This window comes from Mobula hypostoma, chromosome X1, assembly GCF_963921235.1.
Source record: "Mobula hypostoma chromosome X1, sMobHyp1.1, whole genome shotgun sequence".
Classification (NCBI taxonomy): Eukaryota; Metazoa; Chordata; class Chondrichthyes; order Myliobatiformes; family Myliobatidae; genus Mobula; species Mobula hypostoma.
The window spans coordinates 19,866,643-19,887,685 of NC_086128.1; the positions used below are offsets into that span (position 1 = coordinate 19,866,643).

Genomic DNA, 21,043 nt, shown 5'->3' on the forward strand with positions numbered 1-21,043 from the left:
TAGATTCCTCACAAAATACTGTTTATTCCCTTTCATAGATGCTGAGGAACAACAGAACTTTGTGTTTGTTGCTCTAGATCTCCAGCATCTTCAGAATCTCTTGTGTCTAGACTCTTCAGCCAGGGAAAACATCTTCTTTGCACTCTGCAAAGCCCTGTAAGAATCTTGCAAAATTCAATAGCTTATGTCCTTCTCTTTCAAACCAGAGAATAGAGGCAAAGTATCGCCCGTCTCTCCCGGTAGGGCAAATCCCAACATCTCTAAAACCGGTCTTGAAAAACTTTGCTCCACTCCCTGTATTGTGAGTGTGTCCTGATATCAGAGAAAGAGAACGAGATATAGAGAGACCAGTATTCCAGATATTGAGGAATCACCGCTCAGATCCTACGATAGTCCAACCAGGCACAGAATCTCAAACTCTTTGGACATCAGTGGGATTTTCGGCCAGAGGATTAAAGGGGAATATTAAGGGTTTTTTGCTTTAGTCTATTTTTTAAATTACTCTTCATTTTTATGTCTTATGAATTTTTTTAAGTTGTTTCAATACATACTATTTTTCCAATCATATCTTATTGTTTGTAAATGGTTCCAAATATCAGAGACATTTAAGAACTGTAAATATCAGAGAAAGTTTTCACAGGTGGCAACGGCCCATCTCAAGTTTTTTTTTCTTGGTGACAGAAGTTGCAGAGACAGGCACTTTGGCCCACCAAGTCCGTACTGACCATTAACCACCCACTTACACGGGTCTCAGTTTATTCTCCCCACGCCCCTGTCAACTCCTCCCAAGTTTTACCCCTCCCCCACACACTAGGGGCAATTTACAGTGGCCAATTAACCTGCCAACCCTCAAGTATTTGGGATGTGGGAAGAAACTGGAGCAATTGTGGGGAACCCATGCGATCGGGGGGAGAACGTACAGACTCCAGAGAAACAGCTCCTGAGATCAGGATTGAACCTGGGTTTCTGGAGCTGTGTGGTTTCACCACTGTACACCCACTGTGCCTTCCCAGAATGGCAAACGGTGACTCCAGTCAGAGGGAAATGCATTATGGTTAGGGTTCAGCGTAATCTGCCCATGTTCTCACAGGCAAAATGACTTACGGTTGCTCTTCGAACTGAAGGCCCACAACCAATGGGAAGAGTTCCCACTCGTACAGTAATAAGATTACAATGAACTAAAATGCTTTAGATTAATTTCATCATTTGCTTGAAAGAAGAGTTTTGAAAACTCAACTAGTTTTTTTCAATGTCTTTTGTGAAAAGTGAAACAACTGGTGGCTCATCACAAGTTGAGGAGACGCTGCCTCCTCTTACCACAGCTGAAGTAGCGATAGCAGACTCTGATCTCCTGGTGGCTCAGTGTGATCTCCAGCTGTTGTGAGTGTGATCAAAGTCACTTGAGAGACATTGAAGCTGCTAATACAGAAGTCTTTATTCATCACAGCAAGCATGCATTCTCATGAAGACACTCTCAGTAGAGGCTTAAAAACCCAAAAGTACATTGCATTTTTTTTACTCTTAAGATCAAAGTTAACAGTAGATTATTCAATATAATTTCAATAGTTACAATGACATTGTGTCTTTCAATATTTTGGGTTGACAATGCTTCCTTTGAATTACATATCTACAGTGGAAGACACCCCTGAATGTTCAGACATCTTTATCACAAAATAATTCACACAAATAATCTTATGCTTCTGGGGGCAGAAATCCCAGACACCCAAAATTAATGTTGTCAGTGCTGTGTCTGAGTGCACAAAAGTATTGATTTCCTATACCTGTCACCATGTTTGATATGCTAAGTAACAACATCAGTCTGGTCTGCCAGCTTGAACTCATGATGCTGCAAATAACTTGGGCCATGTTGACTGGATTGGTGCAGGCCAATTAACACAACCCCATTGTCTTCATATTTGGCTCTTGGCATATGCAAACATCTCATGGTCATCATTTTGCAAATTAATCTCTTAGTTTGTAGGCTTTGTAATTTACAATGAGAACTGAAGACTGGTTCTTGCATTAATTAATATTTGCTATATTTATATAGTGGGTGGTGGGGTGCAGATATGTCTCTACCAAAGGAGGTGTAAGGCGCTCCTTCCCTCCACTAGCCTTCGGGTCACCCTTGAGCAAGGTGTAGCACCTGCTTAGCCCCCCCTAACTGATCAGGGTCACATGAAGCCATGGGAGCAGGTGGTGGATGGTCGTATGAGCAGCTGGTGCACATCACAAGTCCTGGTTATGCAACCACTGACACCAGGCAGACAATCTCTGAAGTGTATTGTTAATGGCTGCGGTCACCCGTCTTGTAAAGACACCACCCAAAAGAAGGCAATGGCAAACCACTTCTGTAGAAACATTTGCCAAGAACAATCATGGTCATGGGACCTTGATTGCCCACGTCATACAACATGGCACATAATGATGATGATAATCATATAACTCCAGAATACTCCCTAACATCAGCAATAAAATCTTGTAGGTGAATTTATGAATTTGAGCAAATCACTGAAGCCAATCTGTTGGCATGCCCAAAGTGACAGGCCATCGAGAACAGACATCTCACATCTTCTTCTTCTCTCTCTACCCAGCCTCTCTCTGCTTGTGTGTGTGTCTCTCTCCCTCTCTCTACATCACTCCCTCTCTCTCATCTATCTCTACCTCCCTATGTCTCTCTATTCCCCCTCTACCTCTCTATCTCTCTACCCCTCTCTCTCTTCTCTCTACCTCTCCCCCAACACACATCATCCATCTCTCTCTCCCTTTCCTTCTTGCTCTCTCTTTTTATCTCTCTCTCTCACACACACACACACACGCTTTCTCTCTCAGTGCACACTCCCTACTAACCATCTGTCTCTTGTTCTTGGGAGAGCTCCTGACATATAGTGAGAGATGGGCAGAAGCTGTGGGTCAGACAGAGGCCGTGTGCAAGTTGCCAGTCTGCAATTGGCTTTGTGAATGAGTTTGTGCAGCTGCCAGCAGTGGGAGCCCTCGCAGCATAACCCTACTCCTGAGCCCTGACCCAAAACATCGATCATTTCTCCCTCAACAGATGCTACCTGGCCTGCCGAGTGTTCCCAGCATTTTCTGTTTTTTAATCCTTTTCTTTATTCCCAGAATCCTCCACGACTTGGATCAACATGTTGACGTTGTGTGGAGGCTTGTGTGCTTCAAGGACTCCACTAGGCGAAGCCAACTCAGGGTCACCCATGTTGAAACGGTTGTGGATGAGATGCCAGACTTCATCATGAATCAAGCCAACTTTTCAACATAACCCCAGCTTGCCCCTGTGGTGCCCCAACCCAGGACGTCCACCACCTGGTCCAAACATGCCCTCTCACCAAGATCCGAGACAGCTTTGCCGCAGTCCATCGATGCGGCCTTGAGCTGGAGGAGTGGCTTGACAAAAACCAATTAGGTGTGAAGAGAAAAGCACCTGCCATACAAAACAACAACATTCCCAGAAAAAAACACAAGAATTGTTGAGAGCTGGAGAATTTATATTCACATAATATCCTGTGGCAACAAGCAAAACATTCTCAAGAACATATTCAAAACATATTGATAACCTTCGATCAAAGTACAGGAATTGATATGCATTTGATTATTAAGTTTATACTATTTGAAATCTGTGGTATTATTATTAATAGGTATCCACCAGACTTTGTCTCAGGAAACGTGCTGGTAATCTGCTGTAGCCAATCCCAGAGGAGCCCCACTTCTCGCACATGTCACTGTTCCCCAGGATGTCTCATTTGGGGGAAGAATAATGCTAAAGGTTTTCTCTCTCTTCCACCTGGGTTCAGGCTTTACTGGTCCTTACAGGCTTTCCACACTCCATTATCTCACTAAGTAGCCATTCCTGTGCAGGTCAGATGACTGACCACATGGGAATGGCAACTGAGCTCAATCCTGTGCTATCCCTGGATCAAACCTAATGGCTGTTTTTGGGGACCCTTCCTTGTTCAGGATACCGAGGAAACTGCCTTGGCCAGAACGAGTTCTTTCAGTGAAGAGGTGAAACAGGAGTTCAGACCCGCTGTTTGCTTTATGGGTAGCTGGGCTCCTTGTAAACTGAGAGAAGGAGAATGGAGCAAGGAGAAGGAGCAGATCAGAAGGAGACGCCACTGCAGTAGAGGAGGGGCAGGGTCAGTGTACAGCACAATGGACGATGGAAATTATTGATTGACATAAATAACATAGAACAATATCGTGGAATCAAAAATTAATAACTCCCCCATCCCCCTTACAAACTGATCAAAGGACAACAGATTTAATGTCGGGCAATACGTTGCGACACGTGGTTAAGCTTCCAGTTGACAATACCAGGACCGGGGTGTGACCAGTTCCCAAAAGGTTCTCTGAATAAAAGGAGAAGATTAACTGTTAGAATGTGACGTCCATGTAGTGTCTGTGTGTCTGTTTGTGTGTGGGTCTGTGCATGTGACTGTGTGGCTGTGTGTGTGTGTGTCTGTGTCTGTACGTATATGGATGTGTCTTTCTGCTTGCATGTGTTTGTACAGGATTTCTGCGCTTGCGCCGTGCACACACTCACCTCTTTGACCGGACAGTGTATCTGAGCGTACCATTCCTGGCAGTACAGGCACACTTGGATCCCCTGACCAATGAACAGGAAAACCCACATCATGATGTTCCAGACAGGACTCGTTCTGTTGTCGTTGAAAAGGAAATTAAAGAACACTGTAGGAAAGAGAACACCAACGTAATGGATGTAATAGAGGTAGAAATCACGGTTACAACTGAGGATTGCCATTCAATTGGCAAATGGTCATTTCTTTCCCCTCAATTAAAGCATTCAATTGCTTCATATGTGTTTTGGGGTTTTGCATTTGCATGCATCTAGTAATGTGTCAATGTTACTCTTAAATACACAGTAGAAGAGACCAGAACTGGATCCAGTGATCACGGGGGGGGGGGCCTTATCCAGTGACTACAGTGGGAGAGTCCAGAACCGGATCCAGTGGTCACAGTGGAAGTTACCGGACGTGGATCCAGTTATCACAGAGGAAGCCTCCTGAACTGGATCCAGTGATTACAGTGGAAGGGTTCAGAACGGGATCCAGTGATTACAGTGGGAGGGTCCAGAACTGGATCCAGTGCTCATGCTGTGTCTGAGTGCTACTCTCAGTTGGTTGCATATATGACGGTTAAGTCTAAATGTACATAAGTGAGTTGGTAATGGCTCACATAATTAGCTCCAGCGACATTACTATCATATTTGTGTTAGCACCGCGGCACCCTGATCTCAGAACGGGCCCTGAGGAAGCAGGGTGGAGTGCTTGTTGGACGCTGGTTGTAGTGTAGGAATGAGGTTGGCTGTTGTGCATTGGTCCTGGGGGTTGCAATTTCAAGGTACAGTAAGGTGTGACATATATCCACAGTCACTCATTTTCCCATGATGCCACGTGGCCTCTCCGTCTGTTCTGAAAAACATCCCTAGAGCCATTCAAAAAATAACAGAGTGATGTTTAATTAGTTTTTGATAGAATAGTTAGTGAGTTTTTCCCAGGGTGGAAATGTCAAAAACTTGAGGGTATAACTTTAAGGTGAGGTGGGGGAAAGTTTAAAAGAGATTTAAGAGGCAAGTTTTTTTACACAGTGGTAGGTGTCTGGAATGGGCTGTCAGGAGCAGATGCAAGAGGCATTTAGACAGACACACGAACAGACAGGGAATGGAGGGATAGACCATGTTCAGGCAGATGGGATTAGTTTAGACTGGCAACGTGGTCGGCACAACATTGTGGGCCAACGTTGTACCATTCTGTGTTTTATGTACTTGAAATGAATTTAATCAACTGCAGCTGAATGTGAACCGTGCCTGTAAAGTTGACAAAAGCTCTCTCACACCCACCCACACCACCACACTTACACCTCTGAGGCTGTCGTCTAGATTAACGCAAGGCCATTCTGTAGGACATTGCCATGTGCTCTCTGTCCCTTCACCCAAGTTGCCCAACCAGTTGATCAGTCAGGATACTCCCCACCCCCCCAGAATCTGTTCTGACCAGATGACTAAACCTCTGGGAGACAGCCACCTCTGCGTTCCCCAGCTTGCTCGAAGGCCCTGACTCTCACTGAGTAACTCTGTCCAATCTGGATCCCGATCAGGAGCAGGAACCCCGGCTGATTGTCCTCCTTCTGATTCCAAGGCACTGAGTAACTTTGGCACCCACAACCCCCACCCCACCCAACCCCTGGGGTCAGCTCAGTACCATCAGACAAGGGGTGGTATCTGGGAGCCTCAGGTTCAGTACTAGAAGGGACACATTCCACTTGAACCCAGTCACACTCCAACACTTGGCACCAGCTCCCCACTAGCGCACTGAACATGACCCTCACTGCACCGCGGGGCACTGCCTCGGCTCAGAGTCACGCAGCAGGCGACGTTACCCCTTCCTCCCATCGCAGTCCTGCATGTGTCACCTACCTCCAATGATGGCAAAGAGGCAGAACATAACTGGGTAGAAATAGCCCAGGCACAGGGTCAGGACGTACTCGTGCACCACGGCGGACAGGATGAAGACTGAGAGCATCGCAGCCGCTCGAAACCTCCTACCAAATATCTGCAACAGAACAGGCATCTTTGCTGGTGTCCGCACTGCTTCCACGTACAGGCGCATGCTGATTTACAAGCGACACGTCGCTGCAACCTGGCGGCTGGGTGCTGAAATACTGCAGAGTCACAGAGTAGCAAGGCACAGGCTCGACATCTGACCAGGCCTGACTCGAGAGATTACAGCCGGGACATTGACCCAGAGGTGCAATTGGTCTCAGCGCCAGGGGCTGGTGACTAAAAGCAGTCAGCCCATACTGCCTCTTATGTCCAATCACTCCGCTGCAGTGGGAGCATCGGGCTTGGTGGTGCCACCTCCTACTGTCCTTGAGTGCCCATGTGTCCATATAGGTATATGAGCATGCATGTGTGCGATTGCATGCTTGCGCATATGTTCACCGGTGTGCATATCAGTGTGTGTAAATCCCAGTGCTACGTGGCATATTAATATGCTTGTCCTGAGGTTTCTGCTAAAGCAAAATGTCTCTGTAAATCTAGTCACGTTAGATCCCCGCGACCTCCCCCCCCACTCCCCCCCACCGGCACCTCCCACCTCCCACTCTGGGATAGGTTCACCAGGGGATAACCGGGGATAACCCAGTGAGCTCCTTACCGAAAGGAAGTCTGTGTAGGTGTAGGAGTAGAGCCAGTCGTGAACCACCACATTCCAGGTTCGGTAGTAGTTGGCAAAGGAGGTGGAATTCCACCAGTCCTAGGGCAAGAAATGCCAGGTGAATCACCGTGGTAATCATATGAGGATTTGTAGGGGAGGGGATGATGTTGTTTATTTACTTATTGAGGTACAGTATGAAACAGGTTCTTCTGGCCCTTCGAGCTACGCCACCCAGCAGACCAAACCAGTTAACCCTAGCCTAACCACGGGACAATAGCCTAACCATGGGACAATTTACAATGCCCAATTAACCTACCAACCGGTAGGTCTTTGGACTGTGGGAGGAAACTGGAGCACCCGGAGGAAACCCATGCAGTCACGGGGAGAATGTACAAACTCCTTACAGGCAGTGCCGGGAATTGAACCCGGGTCTCCTGTACTGTAAAGCATGGTGCTAACCACTACGCTACCGTGCCACCCAGGAAAACGTATCAGGGGTTAGATTCCACCAGATTTCCTGGCCGAGGGACGGAGAGGGGGTCCACAGTTAATGGCTGCAGCATGATAACTGTTATGGCTGCTGGAGTGAGGAAGCGAAGGATAGCTTCGCAATGGATGCCGGGATGAACGATGGAGCAGTGGCACAAGCGGTGGGCAACGAGAAACGTGCCAGCCCCACTGAGGTTCAGACACTTACTGGGGTGTGTGGCAGGGTGAGTCTCCCTTAGACAAGGGGCGGTCGGGGGCCGGTGGAAGAACAGGTAACATGAGGGACGGCCCGTGAACGGCCACTGACCAAGAACCGGGAGACACACGGAAGGCCAGAACCACATTTGAACATGTCAAGGGCAGAAGAGGGTGGGGAGGGGCATTTTGGTACAGAACAAGAATTGTCCAGTGAATGGGAAAAATGCCGGCACTTTCTCCTCCCTCTCCCTACCTTCTATCTGCTCCTTCCCTTCCCTCACCCCCTCCCGCTCCTTCCTCCTCCCCATACCTCTGACAACCTCCCCCTCCAGCCCCCTCACACCCTCACCTTCCTGTATCCTTCAGACCATTCCCCCCAGCTCCCCATCCCACCTTCCACTCCATCCCCAGCTCATCCCACCCACCCGCTGACAGTGTCCCCATCTCCCCTTCCCACTCCTCACACCTTTACCCACACACACACACACACACACACACACACACACACACACACACACACACACACCCTCCACTCCCTGGATTCCACCACTGGTCTGATAGTCCCTCTGGATCGGTTCAGTTTGTCCAGACCTACCCACTGCCCTCTGCCCGCCTCTCATCCTCAGCCACCTTTCCCCCCGTTACCTTGTAGAACATTCTGTCGCCGAAACGGAGCATCTCAGCAAAGGCATTCAGCCAGCAATGGAGGAAGGCGTAGAAGAACAGCAGCAGTAGGAAGGTGCCTGAAGCAGAGACGTGAACAGTTGCCCGGCTATCCGATTGAAAGAGAGCAAATCCATAAGCTCAGCTCCTCCCCCAAGTCCCTGAACTGTTGGCTTCAGTAAAGTGAGCTGTACGACTGCTGGTTATTTGACTGCATGGTGCATCACAGCAGAGTCAAATCCCATCCTTACCCAACACTAACTCATGGTGGGCCTGACTCATGATACTACCTCCTGATAATACAGATGGGATCAGTAGCTAGCAGCCACCCAATGACTTTCCTAACCCACAGATGGGGCATTTGCACAGTGAGTGAGGTGAATTTAATTATTGGAATAGCCAGATGTTAGTCTCCAATGGCCTTGCACTGTGACGTGTGGAACAGTTCCTGATCAAATCTGAATGGGGTTGGAATTAAATGGCACTCCCACACCTTATTTAAGAGAGTGCTCGCAGGGCTAGGTGGGGGTCAGAGACCAACAGGTCTAGTAGCTTGTGTAGACTCAATGGGCTGAATATCCTTCTATTGTGTCCCAACAGTTCTATGACCCAATGAAAAAGGTCTTGTGATACTTCTTTGACGAAGAATGGGAGAGTTTTCTGCAGTGCGCTGGATGACGTTAATTCCCCATCCGACATAAATAGGGGCGCTGTTTTTCTTGAATTATAACACTTCAAAAGTGACTTCACTGGCTGTGAAATACTTGGAAGTGGCGGATGGAGGCGTGCACTGGGCCTGAATGAAGGGAACCTCACCTCCACCACAAACCTGGGCTTTCCACCAGTGTAAGGCCCCCTAACCACAGAGGCTACATCCTGAGCCAGTCAATAGGTAGACACACAGAGGGGAAGATAGGAGCCAAAGGGACTGGGTGGTGGTCTGTGCTCTCCATTCCTCTCTCCTTAAAGCCTTGCTCTCGGTTGTTTATGGGTCTGGCTGAGCCATCAATTTTAACAGGTCTTATCGTCATTGCATTTCTGTCAGTAATTGACAATTCATCACCAACTAGGCCACACTGGCAGTGCCAAATCAATTAATATTCAATTCTCAAGGCCAGCTTGAAACCACCTTATAACTGGGACCCTTCCTTTGACCTCGTTCGCCTGATCCACATTGACACGAGGTCCACAGGGTGAGACGCTTGCTGCAGCTGAAGAGACCCTGGCCTCTCCCACTGTCTGTACCTGGTAACGTGGAGTTGAAAATGGACAGAACGAGCGTCTTGGTGCTGAAAGGCTGTTTGCTCATGTTGGTGAACACTGGGATACAAAGCCTCACTAAGATGAAGTAAAAGTAGAAGAGGCAGCCAAGAACCTGCGAGGAAAGAGCACAGTGATCACAGTGCGCTGCACCAGAACTTTGAGCAGCATTGAGCAACAGGGAGTACTGTTGCAGGAAAGCAGCACCCATCATCGAGGACCATCCAACCTCCCCCCACTCCCCGCCACCATCCAGTCCATGCTCTCTTATCACTACTATCATCAGGAAGGAGGTACAGGAGCTTTGGGTCCCACACCACCAGGTTCAGAAACAGTTATTACCCTCAATCATCTGGTTCCTGAATTGGCGTGGGTAACTTCATTAACCAGAACGCTGGACTGATTCCACAACCCATAGATCAGGGGTTCCCAGCCTTTTTATGCCGTGAACACCTACGATTAACCGAGGGGTGCGTGCCCCTGCTACAGACTCACTGTCAGGAACTCATGTTTCAGTATTATTTACTTTTTATATAAATATTACATCAGCGCCGGACTTCGGAGCGAAGGCTCCCGAGTTCGAATCCAGCCTGCTCCCTTGCACGCTTTCCATCCGTGCTGGGTTGAGTGTCGAGCTAGCAACTCGGCCTCGTAAGAATAAGAAAGCCTGCTAAAAAAAACGCCGTCATGACGGTGTCCCAATGACTCCACTCAGAGTTAAGGGCTTGCACTATTTGTCTTCCGTTGCACATTGTCTATTTGTCAGTCTTTATGTGTAGTCTTTCATGAATTCTATTATGTTTCTTTGTTTTTCTGTAAATGACTGAAAGAAAATGAATCTCTGGGTAGAATATGATGACAGATATGTACTTCAATAATAAATTCACTTTGACTTTGACTGCACTCCTTTCAATGTTGCCATTCCCTTTTCCCTCACTTTTGAGCAGTTGGATTTCTCAGGACTTCCTCCCCACCGCACCCCCCCTCTCAACTTCAATGAATGGATTTACCAACCAACTATTGCTTCCTTTAATTCAATCGTTCAGCCCACAGCTCTTTGCAATCACTCATCAATCCAGAAGCCTGCATAACTATAATCACTACCTGAATGTGGGAGCACCATGAGCATTGTACTACAATTGACTGTTCTGTTCTCATTGCATTCTTTCTTGTAAACTTAATTTAATGTATGTTTTTCTTATGAATGATGTGTATCTGATGCTACACGCCCGTGATGCTGCTGCAAGGAAGATTTTCATTGCACCCCTGCACGCATAAACTCAACTTTGACTCTGAAATCTGACAACTTGTCGTGACCCTCCAGCACCATCCGTCCCAATTAATTGTTCATTCACGTCAGTCATCCTAAAACAATCAGCTACCTCCCAAAGTTCAAAGTAAATTTTATTATCCGAGCACACGTCGCCACATAGAACCCTGAGGTTCATTTTCCTGTGGGCATACTCAGCAAATGTAGAGAATAGTAACTATAACAGGATCAGTGAAAGATTGACCAGGGTGCAGAAGACAGCAAACTGTCCAAATGCAAATATAAATAACGAGAACATGAAATAACAAGATATAGAGTCCTTAAAGTGAGATCATTGGGTGTGGGAACATCTCAAAGGATGGGCAAGTGAGTGTACTTATCCCCTTTTGTTCAAGAGCCTGATGGTTGTGGGGTAGTAACCGTTCTTGAACCTGGTGGTGTGAGTCCTGAAGCTGTGTACAAGAGCTGGGACTGGGAAATATATCACCATTCCTCTGTCTGAATCCTAGAACTCCCTCCCCAAGAGCACAGTGGGGCACCCCCACTGGAAGGACCGCAGAGGTTCAAGAGGGCAGCAACCCCCACCTTCTCAGGGGCAATATGGATGAGCAATAAATGCTGGCATCAACAGTGGTACCCCAATTCCAAAAAAAATCAGTAAAAGAAACTCACAAACTCAGTGCCTTTAAATGCACTGCAATTAATTAATCAAACCACAATCAAGCTTTTAATCGTGGTCGTTCCTTTCCGCGCCTTGTGGCGCATCGGTAAGGAAACCTTGCTGTTTCTTTAGCATTTTTGTCTGTTTGTTACGAGGCTGAGATGTTAGCTCTTTGCTCGACCCAGCATGGATGGAGAGAGTGCAAAGAGCCGGCCGGATTCGAACCCGGGACCACTCGCTTCGAAGTCTTGGTGCAGATACCACTACACCACCGGCCAGCTAAAACTATTAATGGGCTCAGTTATTCAATCATGCTGCCATCACTAGTCACCCTACAATCACCTTAGCTTCACTTTAGTTTGCAGCTGCACTTCCTTGTAGCGACCCTAGAAATCGAAGAGCCCTGCATGTCCCTTATCCATGAGCCTGCATTATCCACCCATTGGATTGAATTGAATTGAACTGACTTTATTTCTTACATCCTTCGCATACATGAGGAGTAAAAATCTTTACATTACGTCTCCATTTAAATGTGCAATGTGTAATCATAGCAATTTACAATAATTTATAATAAATAGAACAGTCAATGTAATATAGAGTACACTCAAATCAGCGTGAGTTAATCAGTCTGATGGCCTGGTGAAAGAAGCTGTTCCGGAACCTGTAGGTCCTGGCTGTTATGCTGTGGTACCATTTCCCGGATGGTAGCAGCTGGAACAGTTTGTGGTTGGGGTGACTCAGGTCCCCAATGATCCTTTGGGCCCTTTTTACACACCTGTCTTTGTAAATGACCTGAATAGTGGGAAATTCACAACTACAGATGTGCTGGGCTGTCTGCACCACTCTCTGCAGGGTCCTGCGATTGAGGGGAGTACAGTTCCCATACCAGGCAGTGATGCAGCCAGTCAGGATGCTCTCAATTGTGCCCCTGTAGAAAGTTCTTAGGATCTGGGGGCCCATACCAAACTTCCTCAACTGCCTGAGTTGCCACTTCTGGGGGCAGTCACTAGGGGCTCTAGGTGTGGGGAAAGCTGATAAACAGCTCTAATCTCCCGATCTTCCAAGGTCAACTATACAAAGTGAACTGTCCTTGTCAGTGAAGGCTGGAATCTGAGCCGTGACCAGCTCTTCGCATCCAGACTGAAAACACAGCCTCATTCTCACCTGAGCAAAGTTCAGAGCCACATACTTCCATCTGATCCTTGGAGTCCTACAATAAAACAGATTGCTGGTGAGGACAGCCAAAGGGGTGCTTCTGAACTGTAGCCACAGATTAGAGTGCAAACACGAGGAAATTTGCAGATGCTGGAATTTCAAGCCACTCACATAAAAGTTGCTGGAGAACGCAGCAGGCCAGGCAGCATCTCTAGGAAGAGGTACAGTCGACGTTTCGGGCTGAGACCTGAAACGTCGACTGTACCTCTTCCTAGTGATGCTGCCTGGCCTGCTACGTTCACCAGCAACTTTGATGTGAGTGGCACAGATTAGAATGTAGGACACCGAGCAGCCAATCTGCACACAGAGGCAGAGCCCAGCTGAGCATGGGAAGCAAAGTCCAGAGAGATCGACAGGAGTCTGAGACAGAGTCCTGTGAGGAAATATACACCGGAAGGGGAGCTGTGCTGTGCAAAGAGAGGCTGCGATATGGAGGCTAGGTGTCTTTAAATGCCATATGGGAAATTTGTCCACTTGTATTTGACAAGAGGATGGGAATAGAGTCCGGTTGAGTTCAATACGAATAGGGAAGCAATGTCCAAGTGAAGGGAAGCAGTCAGCAGTCTTTCCGAACAATAACAGTCGACGTAACAGCATCTAGATGAGATTGATAGCACTGTGGGCCCTTGTCCAAGGGTATGGGAAAAACTGTCCTAGTGAGTAAAGGGGACAACGGAACACCTGACGAAGTCAGAAATGGAGGCATGGGAATATGTGTCCTGGTGATTAACGTGGATGTGGGAACACGTGTCCTGGTGATTAACGTGGGCGTGGGAACATGTGTCCTGGTGATTAACATGGGCGTGGGAACATGTGTGTCCTGGTGATTAACGTGGGCGTGGGAACACGTGTCCTTATGAGCAACGTGGGAGTGGGAACATGTGTCCTGGTGATTAACGTGGGCATGGGAACACGTGTCCTGGTGAGCAACGTGGCCGTGGGAACACATGCCCTGGTTATTAACGTGGCCGTGGGAACAAGTGTCCTGGTTTGTCCTGGTGAGCAACGTGGGTGTGGTAACACATGTCCTGGTGAGAAACGTGAACGTTGGAACACGTATCCTGGTGTTTAGCGTGGGTGTGGGATCACGTGTCCTGGTGATTAACGTAGACGTTGGAACACATATCCTGGTGATTAACGTGGGCGTGGGAACACGTGACCTGGTGATTAACGTGGACGTGGGAACAGGTGTTCTGGTGATTAACGTGGGCGTGGGAACACATGTCCTGCTGAGCAATGCAGGCGTGGGAACACGTGTCCAGGTGAGCAACGTGGGCATGGGAACATGTGTCCTGGTGATTAACGTGGACGTGCGAACACATGTCCTGGTGAGTAAAGTGTACGTGGGAACACGAGTCCTGGTGAGCAACGTGGACGTGGGAACACGTGTCCTGGTGAGCAATGTAGGCGTGGGAACACGTGTCCTGGTGAGCAACGTTGGCGTGGGAACTCGTGTCCTGGTGATAACCGTGGGCATAGGAACACGTGTCCTGCTGTGAAACGTGGGAGTGGGAACACGTATCCTGGTGATTAATGAGGGCATGCGAATAGTGTCCTGGTGAGCAATGTAGGCATGGTAACACGTGTCCTGGTGATTAACGTGGGTGTCGGAACATGTATCCTGGTGATCAACGTGCACGTGGGAACACGTATCCTGGTGATCAATGTGCACATGGGAACACGTGTCCTGGTGAGCAACGCAGGCGTGGGGACAAGTATCCTGGTGATTAACGTGGACCTGGGAACTCTTAACCTGGTGATAAACGTGGGCACTGGAACACTTGTCCTGGTGATTAACGTGGGTGTGGGAACACATGTCCTTGTGATTAACGTGTGCGTGGGAAATCGTGTCCTGGTGAACAACGTGGGCGTTGGAACATGTGGCCTGGTGATTAACCTGGGCGTGGAAACACATATCCTGGTATGAAACGTTTGCGTGGGAACACGTGTCCTGGTGCAAATTAGAGCGTGGGAACATGTGCCCTGTTGAGCAATGTGGACGTGGGAAAACTTGTCCTGGTGAGCAACGTTGGCGTGGGAACACGTGTCCTGGTAATTGACGTGGGCGCGGGAACACGTGTCCTGGTGAGCAACGTGGACGTGGGACCACGTGTCCTGTTGATTAACGTGGGCATGGGAACATGTGTCCTAGTGATTAACGTGGGCGTGGGAAATCGTGTCCTGGTGAGCAATGTGGGCGTGGGAACACGTGTGCAGGTGATTAACATGAGCGTGGGAACACGTCTCCTTGTGTGTCCTGGTCAGCAATCGTGGCGTGGGAACACGTGTCCTGGTGTGTTCTGGCAAGCAGCGAGGGCGTGGAAATACATGTCCTGGTGATTAACGTGGGCGTGGTAACAGGTGTCCTGGTGATTTACGTGGGCGTGGGAACACGTGTCCTGGTAATCAACCTGGGTGTGGGATCACGTGTCCTGGTGATTAACGTGGACATGAGAACACGTGTCCTGGCGATTAACGTGAACATGGGAACATGTTTCCTGGTGATTAACGTGAGTGTGGGATCACGTGTCCAGGTGATTAACGTGGGCGTGGGAACATATGTACTGGTGATTAGCCTGGACTTGGGAACACGTATCCTGGTGAGCAACAGGGACATCGGAACATGTTTTCCCATCTCCATGCTAATGATTAACACATGTCCTGGTGATTAGCATGGACATGGGAACACGTGTCCTGGTGATTAATGTGGTCGTTGGAACACGTGTCCTGGTGAGCAACGTGGGCGAGGGAACATGTCCTGGTGATTAACGTGGACGTGGGAACAGGTGTCCTGGTGAGCAACGATGGTGTGGGCACACGTGTTATGGTGATTAACGTGGGCGTGGGAACTCGTGTCCTGGCAATTAATGTGGGCGTGGGAACTCGTGTCCTGGTGATTAACGTGGGCATGGGAACACGTGTCCTGGTGAGCAACATGGGCGTGGGAATACGTGTCCTGATGTGTCCAGCTGAGCAATTTGGCGTGGAAACACGTGTCCTGGTGATTAACGTGGCCGTGGGAACAAGTGTCCTGGTTTGTCCTGGTGAGCAACGTGAGTGTGGTAACACATGTCCTGGTGAGCGACGTGGGCGTGGGAACACATGTCCTGCTGGTTAATGTGGGTGTGGTAACACGTGTCCTGGTGATTAACGTGGCCGTGGGAACAAGTGTCCTGGTTTGTCCTGGTGAGCAACGTGAGTGTGGTAACACATGTCCTGGTGAGCGACGTGGGCGTGGGAACACATGTCCTGCTGGTTAATGTGGGTGTGGTAACACGTGTCCTGGTGAGCAATGTGGGCGTGGGAACACGTGTGCAGGTGATTAACATGAGCGTGGGAACACGTCTCCTTGTGTGTCCTGATCAGCAATCGGGACGTGGGAACACGTGTCCTGGTGTGTTCTGGCAAGCAGCGAGGGCGTGGAAATACATGTCCTGGTGATTAACGTGGACGTGCGAACACATGTCCTGGTGAGTAAAGTGTACGTGGGAACACGTGTCCTGGTGAGCAACGTGGACATGGGAACACGTGTCCTGGTGAGCAACGTTGGCGTGGGAACACGTGTCCTGGTGTGTTCTGGCAAGCAGCGAGGGCGTGGAAATACATGTCCTGGTGATTAACGTGGGCGTGGTAACAGGTGTCCTGGTGATTTACGTGGGCGTGGGAACACATGTCCTGGTGATTAAGTGGGCGTGGGAACACATGTCCTGGTGAGCAACAGGGACATCGGAACACATGTTCCCATCTCCACGCTAATGATTAACACATGTCCTGGTGATTAGCGTTGACATGGGAACACCTGTCCTGATGGTTAACGTGGGCGTTGGAACATGTGTCCTGGTGATTAACGTGGATGTGGGACCACGTTTCCTGGTGATTAATGTGGACCTGGGAACACGTGTCCTGTTGATTAATGGGGGTGTGGGAACACGTGTCCTGGTGATTAACGTGGGCATGGGAACATGTGTCCTAGTGATTAACATGGGCGTGGGAAATCGTGTCCTGGTGAGCAATGTGGGCGTGGGAACACGTGTGCAGGTGATTAACGTGGGCGTGGGAACACGTCTCCTTGTGTGTCCTGGTCAGCAATCGGGACGTGGGAACACGTGTCCTGGTGTGTTCTGGCAAGCAGCGAGGGCGTGGAAATACATGTCCTGGTGATTAACGTGGACGTGCGAACACATGTCCTGGTGAGTAAAGTGTACGTGGGAACACGTGTCCTGGTGAGCAACGTGGACATGGGAACACGTGTCCTGGTGAGCAACGTTGGCGTGGGAACACGTATCCTGGTGTGTCCTGGTGAGCAACGTGGACATGGAAACTCGTGTCCTGGTGTGAAACGTGGGAGTGGGAACACGTATCCTGGTGATTAATGAGGGCATGCGAATAGTGTCCTGGTGAGCAACGTAGGCATGGTAACACGTGTCCTGGTGATTAACGTGGGCATGGGAACATGTGTCCTAGTGATTAACATGGGCGTGGGAAATCGTGTTCTGGTGATTAATGAGGACGTGGGAATGCTTGTCCTGGTGAGCAACGTAGGCGTGGGAACAAGTGCCTTGGTGATTAACGTGGGTGTGGGAACACGTGTCCTGGTGAGCAATGTAGGCATGGGAACACGTCTCCTGGTGAGCAATGTGGACGTGGGAACACGTGCCCTAGTGATTATGTTGGACGTGTGAACACGTGTCCTGGTGAGCAACAGGGGCATGGGAACACGTGTCCTGTTGAGCAATGTGGGCGTGGAAACACGTGTCCTGGTGAGCAACGTTGGTGTGGGAACACGTGTCCTGGTGATGAACGTGGGTGTGGGAACATGTGTCCTGGTGAGCAATGTGGGCGTGGGAACACGTGTCCTGGTGATTATGTTGGACGTGGAAACACGTGTCCTGGTGAGCAACCGGGGTGTGGGAAAGCGTGTCCTGGTGATTAACGTGGACATGGGAACACGTGCCCTGGTGATTAACGTGGGCATGGGAACACATGTCCTGGTGATTAATGTGGGCGTGGGAACACGTCTCTTGGTGATTAACGTAGGTGTGGGAAATCGTGTCGTGGTGAGCAACGTGGGAGTGGGAACACGTGTCCTGGTGAGCAACGTGGGTGTGGGAACATATGTACTGGTGATTAGCGTGGACATGGGAACACGTATCCTGGTGAGCAACAGGGACGTCGGAACACGTTTTCCCATCTCCACGCTAATGATTAACACATGTCCTGGTGATTAGCATGGACATGGGAACACGTGTCCTGGTGATTAACGTGGGAGTTGGAACAGGTATCCTGATGAGCAACGTGGGCGTGGGAACATGTGTCCTGGTGATTAACGGGGACATGGGAACACGTGTCCTGGTCAGCAACGTGGGCGTGGGAACACGTGTCCTGGTGAGCAACGTGGGTGTGGGAACATGTCCTGGTGATTAATGTGGACGTGGGAACAGGTGTCCTGGTGAGCAACGATGGTGTGGGCCCACGTGTTATGGTGATTAACGTGGGCGTGGGAACTCGTGTCCTGGCAATTAATGTGGGCATGGGAACTCGTGTCCTGCTGAGCAACGTGGACATGGGAACACATGTCCTCGTGATTAATGTGGACGTGGGAACATGTGTCATGGTGATTAACGTGGCCGTGGGAACACGTGTCCTGGTGAGCGACATGGGCGTGGGATCAAATGTCCTGGTGAGCAACGTGGACATGGGAACACGTGTCCTCGTGATTAATGTGGACATGGGAATACGTGTCCTGCTGATTAACGTGGACATGGGATCACGTGTCCTGGTGATTAACATGGACACGGGAACACATGTCCTGGTCATAAGCATGGACATGGGAACACATGTCCTGGTGATAAATGTATATATGGAAACACATATCCTGGTGATTAACGTGGACGTGGGAATACGTGTCCTGGTGAGCTCCTGTTGCTCACCAGGACACGTATTCCCACGTCCACGTTAATCAGCGTTAATGTGTCCTGGTGAGCAACAGGGGCATGGGAACATGTGTCCTGGTGATTAACGTGGGCGTGGGAACACTTGCCCTGGTGATAAACGTGGGCATGGGAACATGTGTCCTGGTGATTAACGTGGGCATGGGAACATGTGTCCTAGTGATTAACATGGGCGTGGGAAATCGTGTCCTGGTGAGCAATGTGGGCATGGGAACACGTGTGCAGGTGATTAACGTGGGCGTGGGAACACGTCTCCTTGTGTGTCCTGGTCAGCAATTGGGGCGTGGGAACACGTGTCCTGGTGTGTTCTGGCAAGCAGCGAGGGCGTGGAAATACATGTCCTGGTGATTAACGTGGACGTGCGAACACATGTCCTGGTGAGTAAAGTGTACGTGGGAACACGTGTCCTGGTGAGCAACGTGGACATGGGAACATGTGTCCTAGTGAGCAACGTTGGCGTGGGAACATGTATCCTGGTGTGTCCTGGTGAGCAACGTGGGCGTGGGAACTCGTGTCCTGGTGATAAACGTGGGCGTAGGAATACATGTCCTGGTGATTAACGTGGGCGTGGGAACACGTGTCCTGGTGTGAAACGTGGGAGTGGGAACACGTATCCTGGTGATTAACGTGGTTGTGGGAACATGTATCCTGGTGATCAATGTGGGCATGTGAACACATGACCTGGTGATCAACGTGCATGTGGGAACACGTGTCCTGGTGTGTCCTGGTGAGCAACGTAGGCGTGGGGACAAGTGTCCTGGTGATTAACGTGGGTGTGGGAACACGTGTCCTTGTGATTAACGTGTGCGTGGGAAATCGTGTCCTGATGAACAACGTGGGCGTTGGAACATGTGGCCTGGTGATTAACCTGGGCGTGGAAACACGTGTCCTGGTATGAAACGTTTCTGTGGGAACACGTGTCCTGGTGCAAATGAGAACGTGGGAACATGTGCCCTGTTGAGCAATGTGGATGTGGGAAAACTTGTCCTGGTGAGCAACGTTGGCGTGGGAACACGTGTCCTGGTAATTGACGTGGGCGCAGGAACACGTGTCCTGGTGAGCAATGTGGACGTGGGACCACGTGTCCTGGTGATTAATGAGGATGTGGGAATGCTTGTCCTGGTGAGCAACGTAGGCGTGGGAACAAGTGCCTTGGTGATTAACGTGGGTGTGGGAACACGTGTCCTGGTGATTAACGTGGGCGTGGGAACACGTCTCCTGGTGATTAATGTAGGCGTGGGAACACATGTCCTGGTGAGCAACAGGGTCGTGGGAGCACGTGTCCTGCTGATTAACGTGGACATGGGAACACGTGTCCTGGTGATTAACATGGACATGGAAACACATGTCCTGGTCATAAGCATGGACATGGGAACACGTATCCTGGTAATTAACGTGGACGTGGGAATACGTGTCCTGGTGAGCAACTGGGCATGGGAACATGTGTCCTGATGTGTCCTGCTGAGCAATGTGGGCATGGGAACATGTGTCATGGTGATTAATGTGGCCGTGGGAACATGTGTCCTGGTGAGTGACGTGGGCGTGGGATCACATGTCCTGGTGAGCAACGTGGACGTGGGAACACGTGTCCTCGTGATTAATGTGGACATGGAAACACGTATCCTGGTGATTAACGTGGACATGGGAACACTTGCCCTGGTGATTAATGTGGGTGTGGGAACACGTGTCCTGGTGATTAATGTGGACGTGGGAATATGTGTCCTGGTGAGCAACAGGGGCATGGGAACATGTGTCCTGGTGATTAACGTGGGTGTGGGAACACGTGTCCTGGTGAGCAACAGGGGCGTGGGAACACGTGCCCTGGTGATTAATGTGGGTGTGGGAACACATGTCCTGGTGCGCAACAGGGGCGTGGTAACACGTGTCCTGGTGATTAACGTGGACATGGGAACACTTGCCCTGGTGATTAACATGGGTGTGGGAACACGTGTCCTAGTGATTAATGTGGGCATGGGAACACGTGCCCCAGTGATTAATGTGGACATGGGAACATGTGTTCTGGTGATTAACGTGGTGAGCAACAGGGGCGTTGGAACACGTGTCCTGGTGATTAATGTGGGCGTGGGAACATGTGTCCTGGTGATTAACGTGGACATGGGAACACGTGTCCTGGTAAGCAACAGGA

The 21,043-nt window shown here is 49.6% G+C and overlaps 1 protein-coding gene across 4 annotated transcripts in view; it reads right to left on the reverse strand.

Moving 5' to 3' along the window:
- Positions 1 to 1,410: 1,410 nt before the first annotated feature.
- LOC134340452 (sterol O-acyltransferase 2-like) overlaps positions 1,411 to 21,043 on the reverse strand; it is a 46,904-nt gene continuing 27,271 nt past the window's right edge. For all 4 annotated transcript variants that reach the window (XM_063037733.1, XM_063037731.1, XM_063037735.1 and 1 more), the window contains exons 10-16: positions 12,896 to 12,941; positions 9,786 to 9,915; positions 8,523 to 8,620; positions 7,191 to 7,289; positions 6,452 to 6,587; positions 4,559 to 4,704; positions 1,411 to 4,364 (exon numbers count right to left, since the gene is read on the reverse strand). In XM_063037733.1, the coding sequence (XP_062893803.1) occupies positions 4,308 to 4,364; positions 4,559 to 4,704; positions 6,452 to 6,587; positions 7,191 to 7,289; positions 8,523 to 8,620; positions 9,786 to 9,915; positions 12,896 to 12,941 (712 nt within the window). In that variant the 3' untranslated portion in view covers positions 1,411 to 4,307. The remainder of the gene's footprint in view (positions 4,365 to 4,558; positions 4,705 to 6,451; positions 6,588 to 7,190; positions 7,290 to 8,522; positions 8,621 to 9,785; positions 9,916 to 12,895; positions 12,942 to 21,043) is intronic.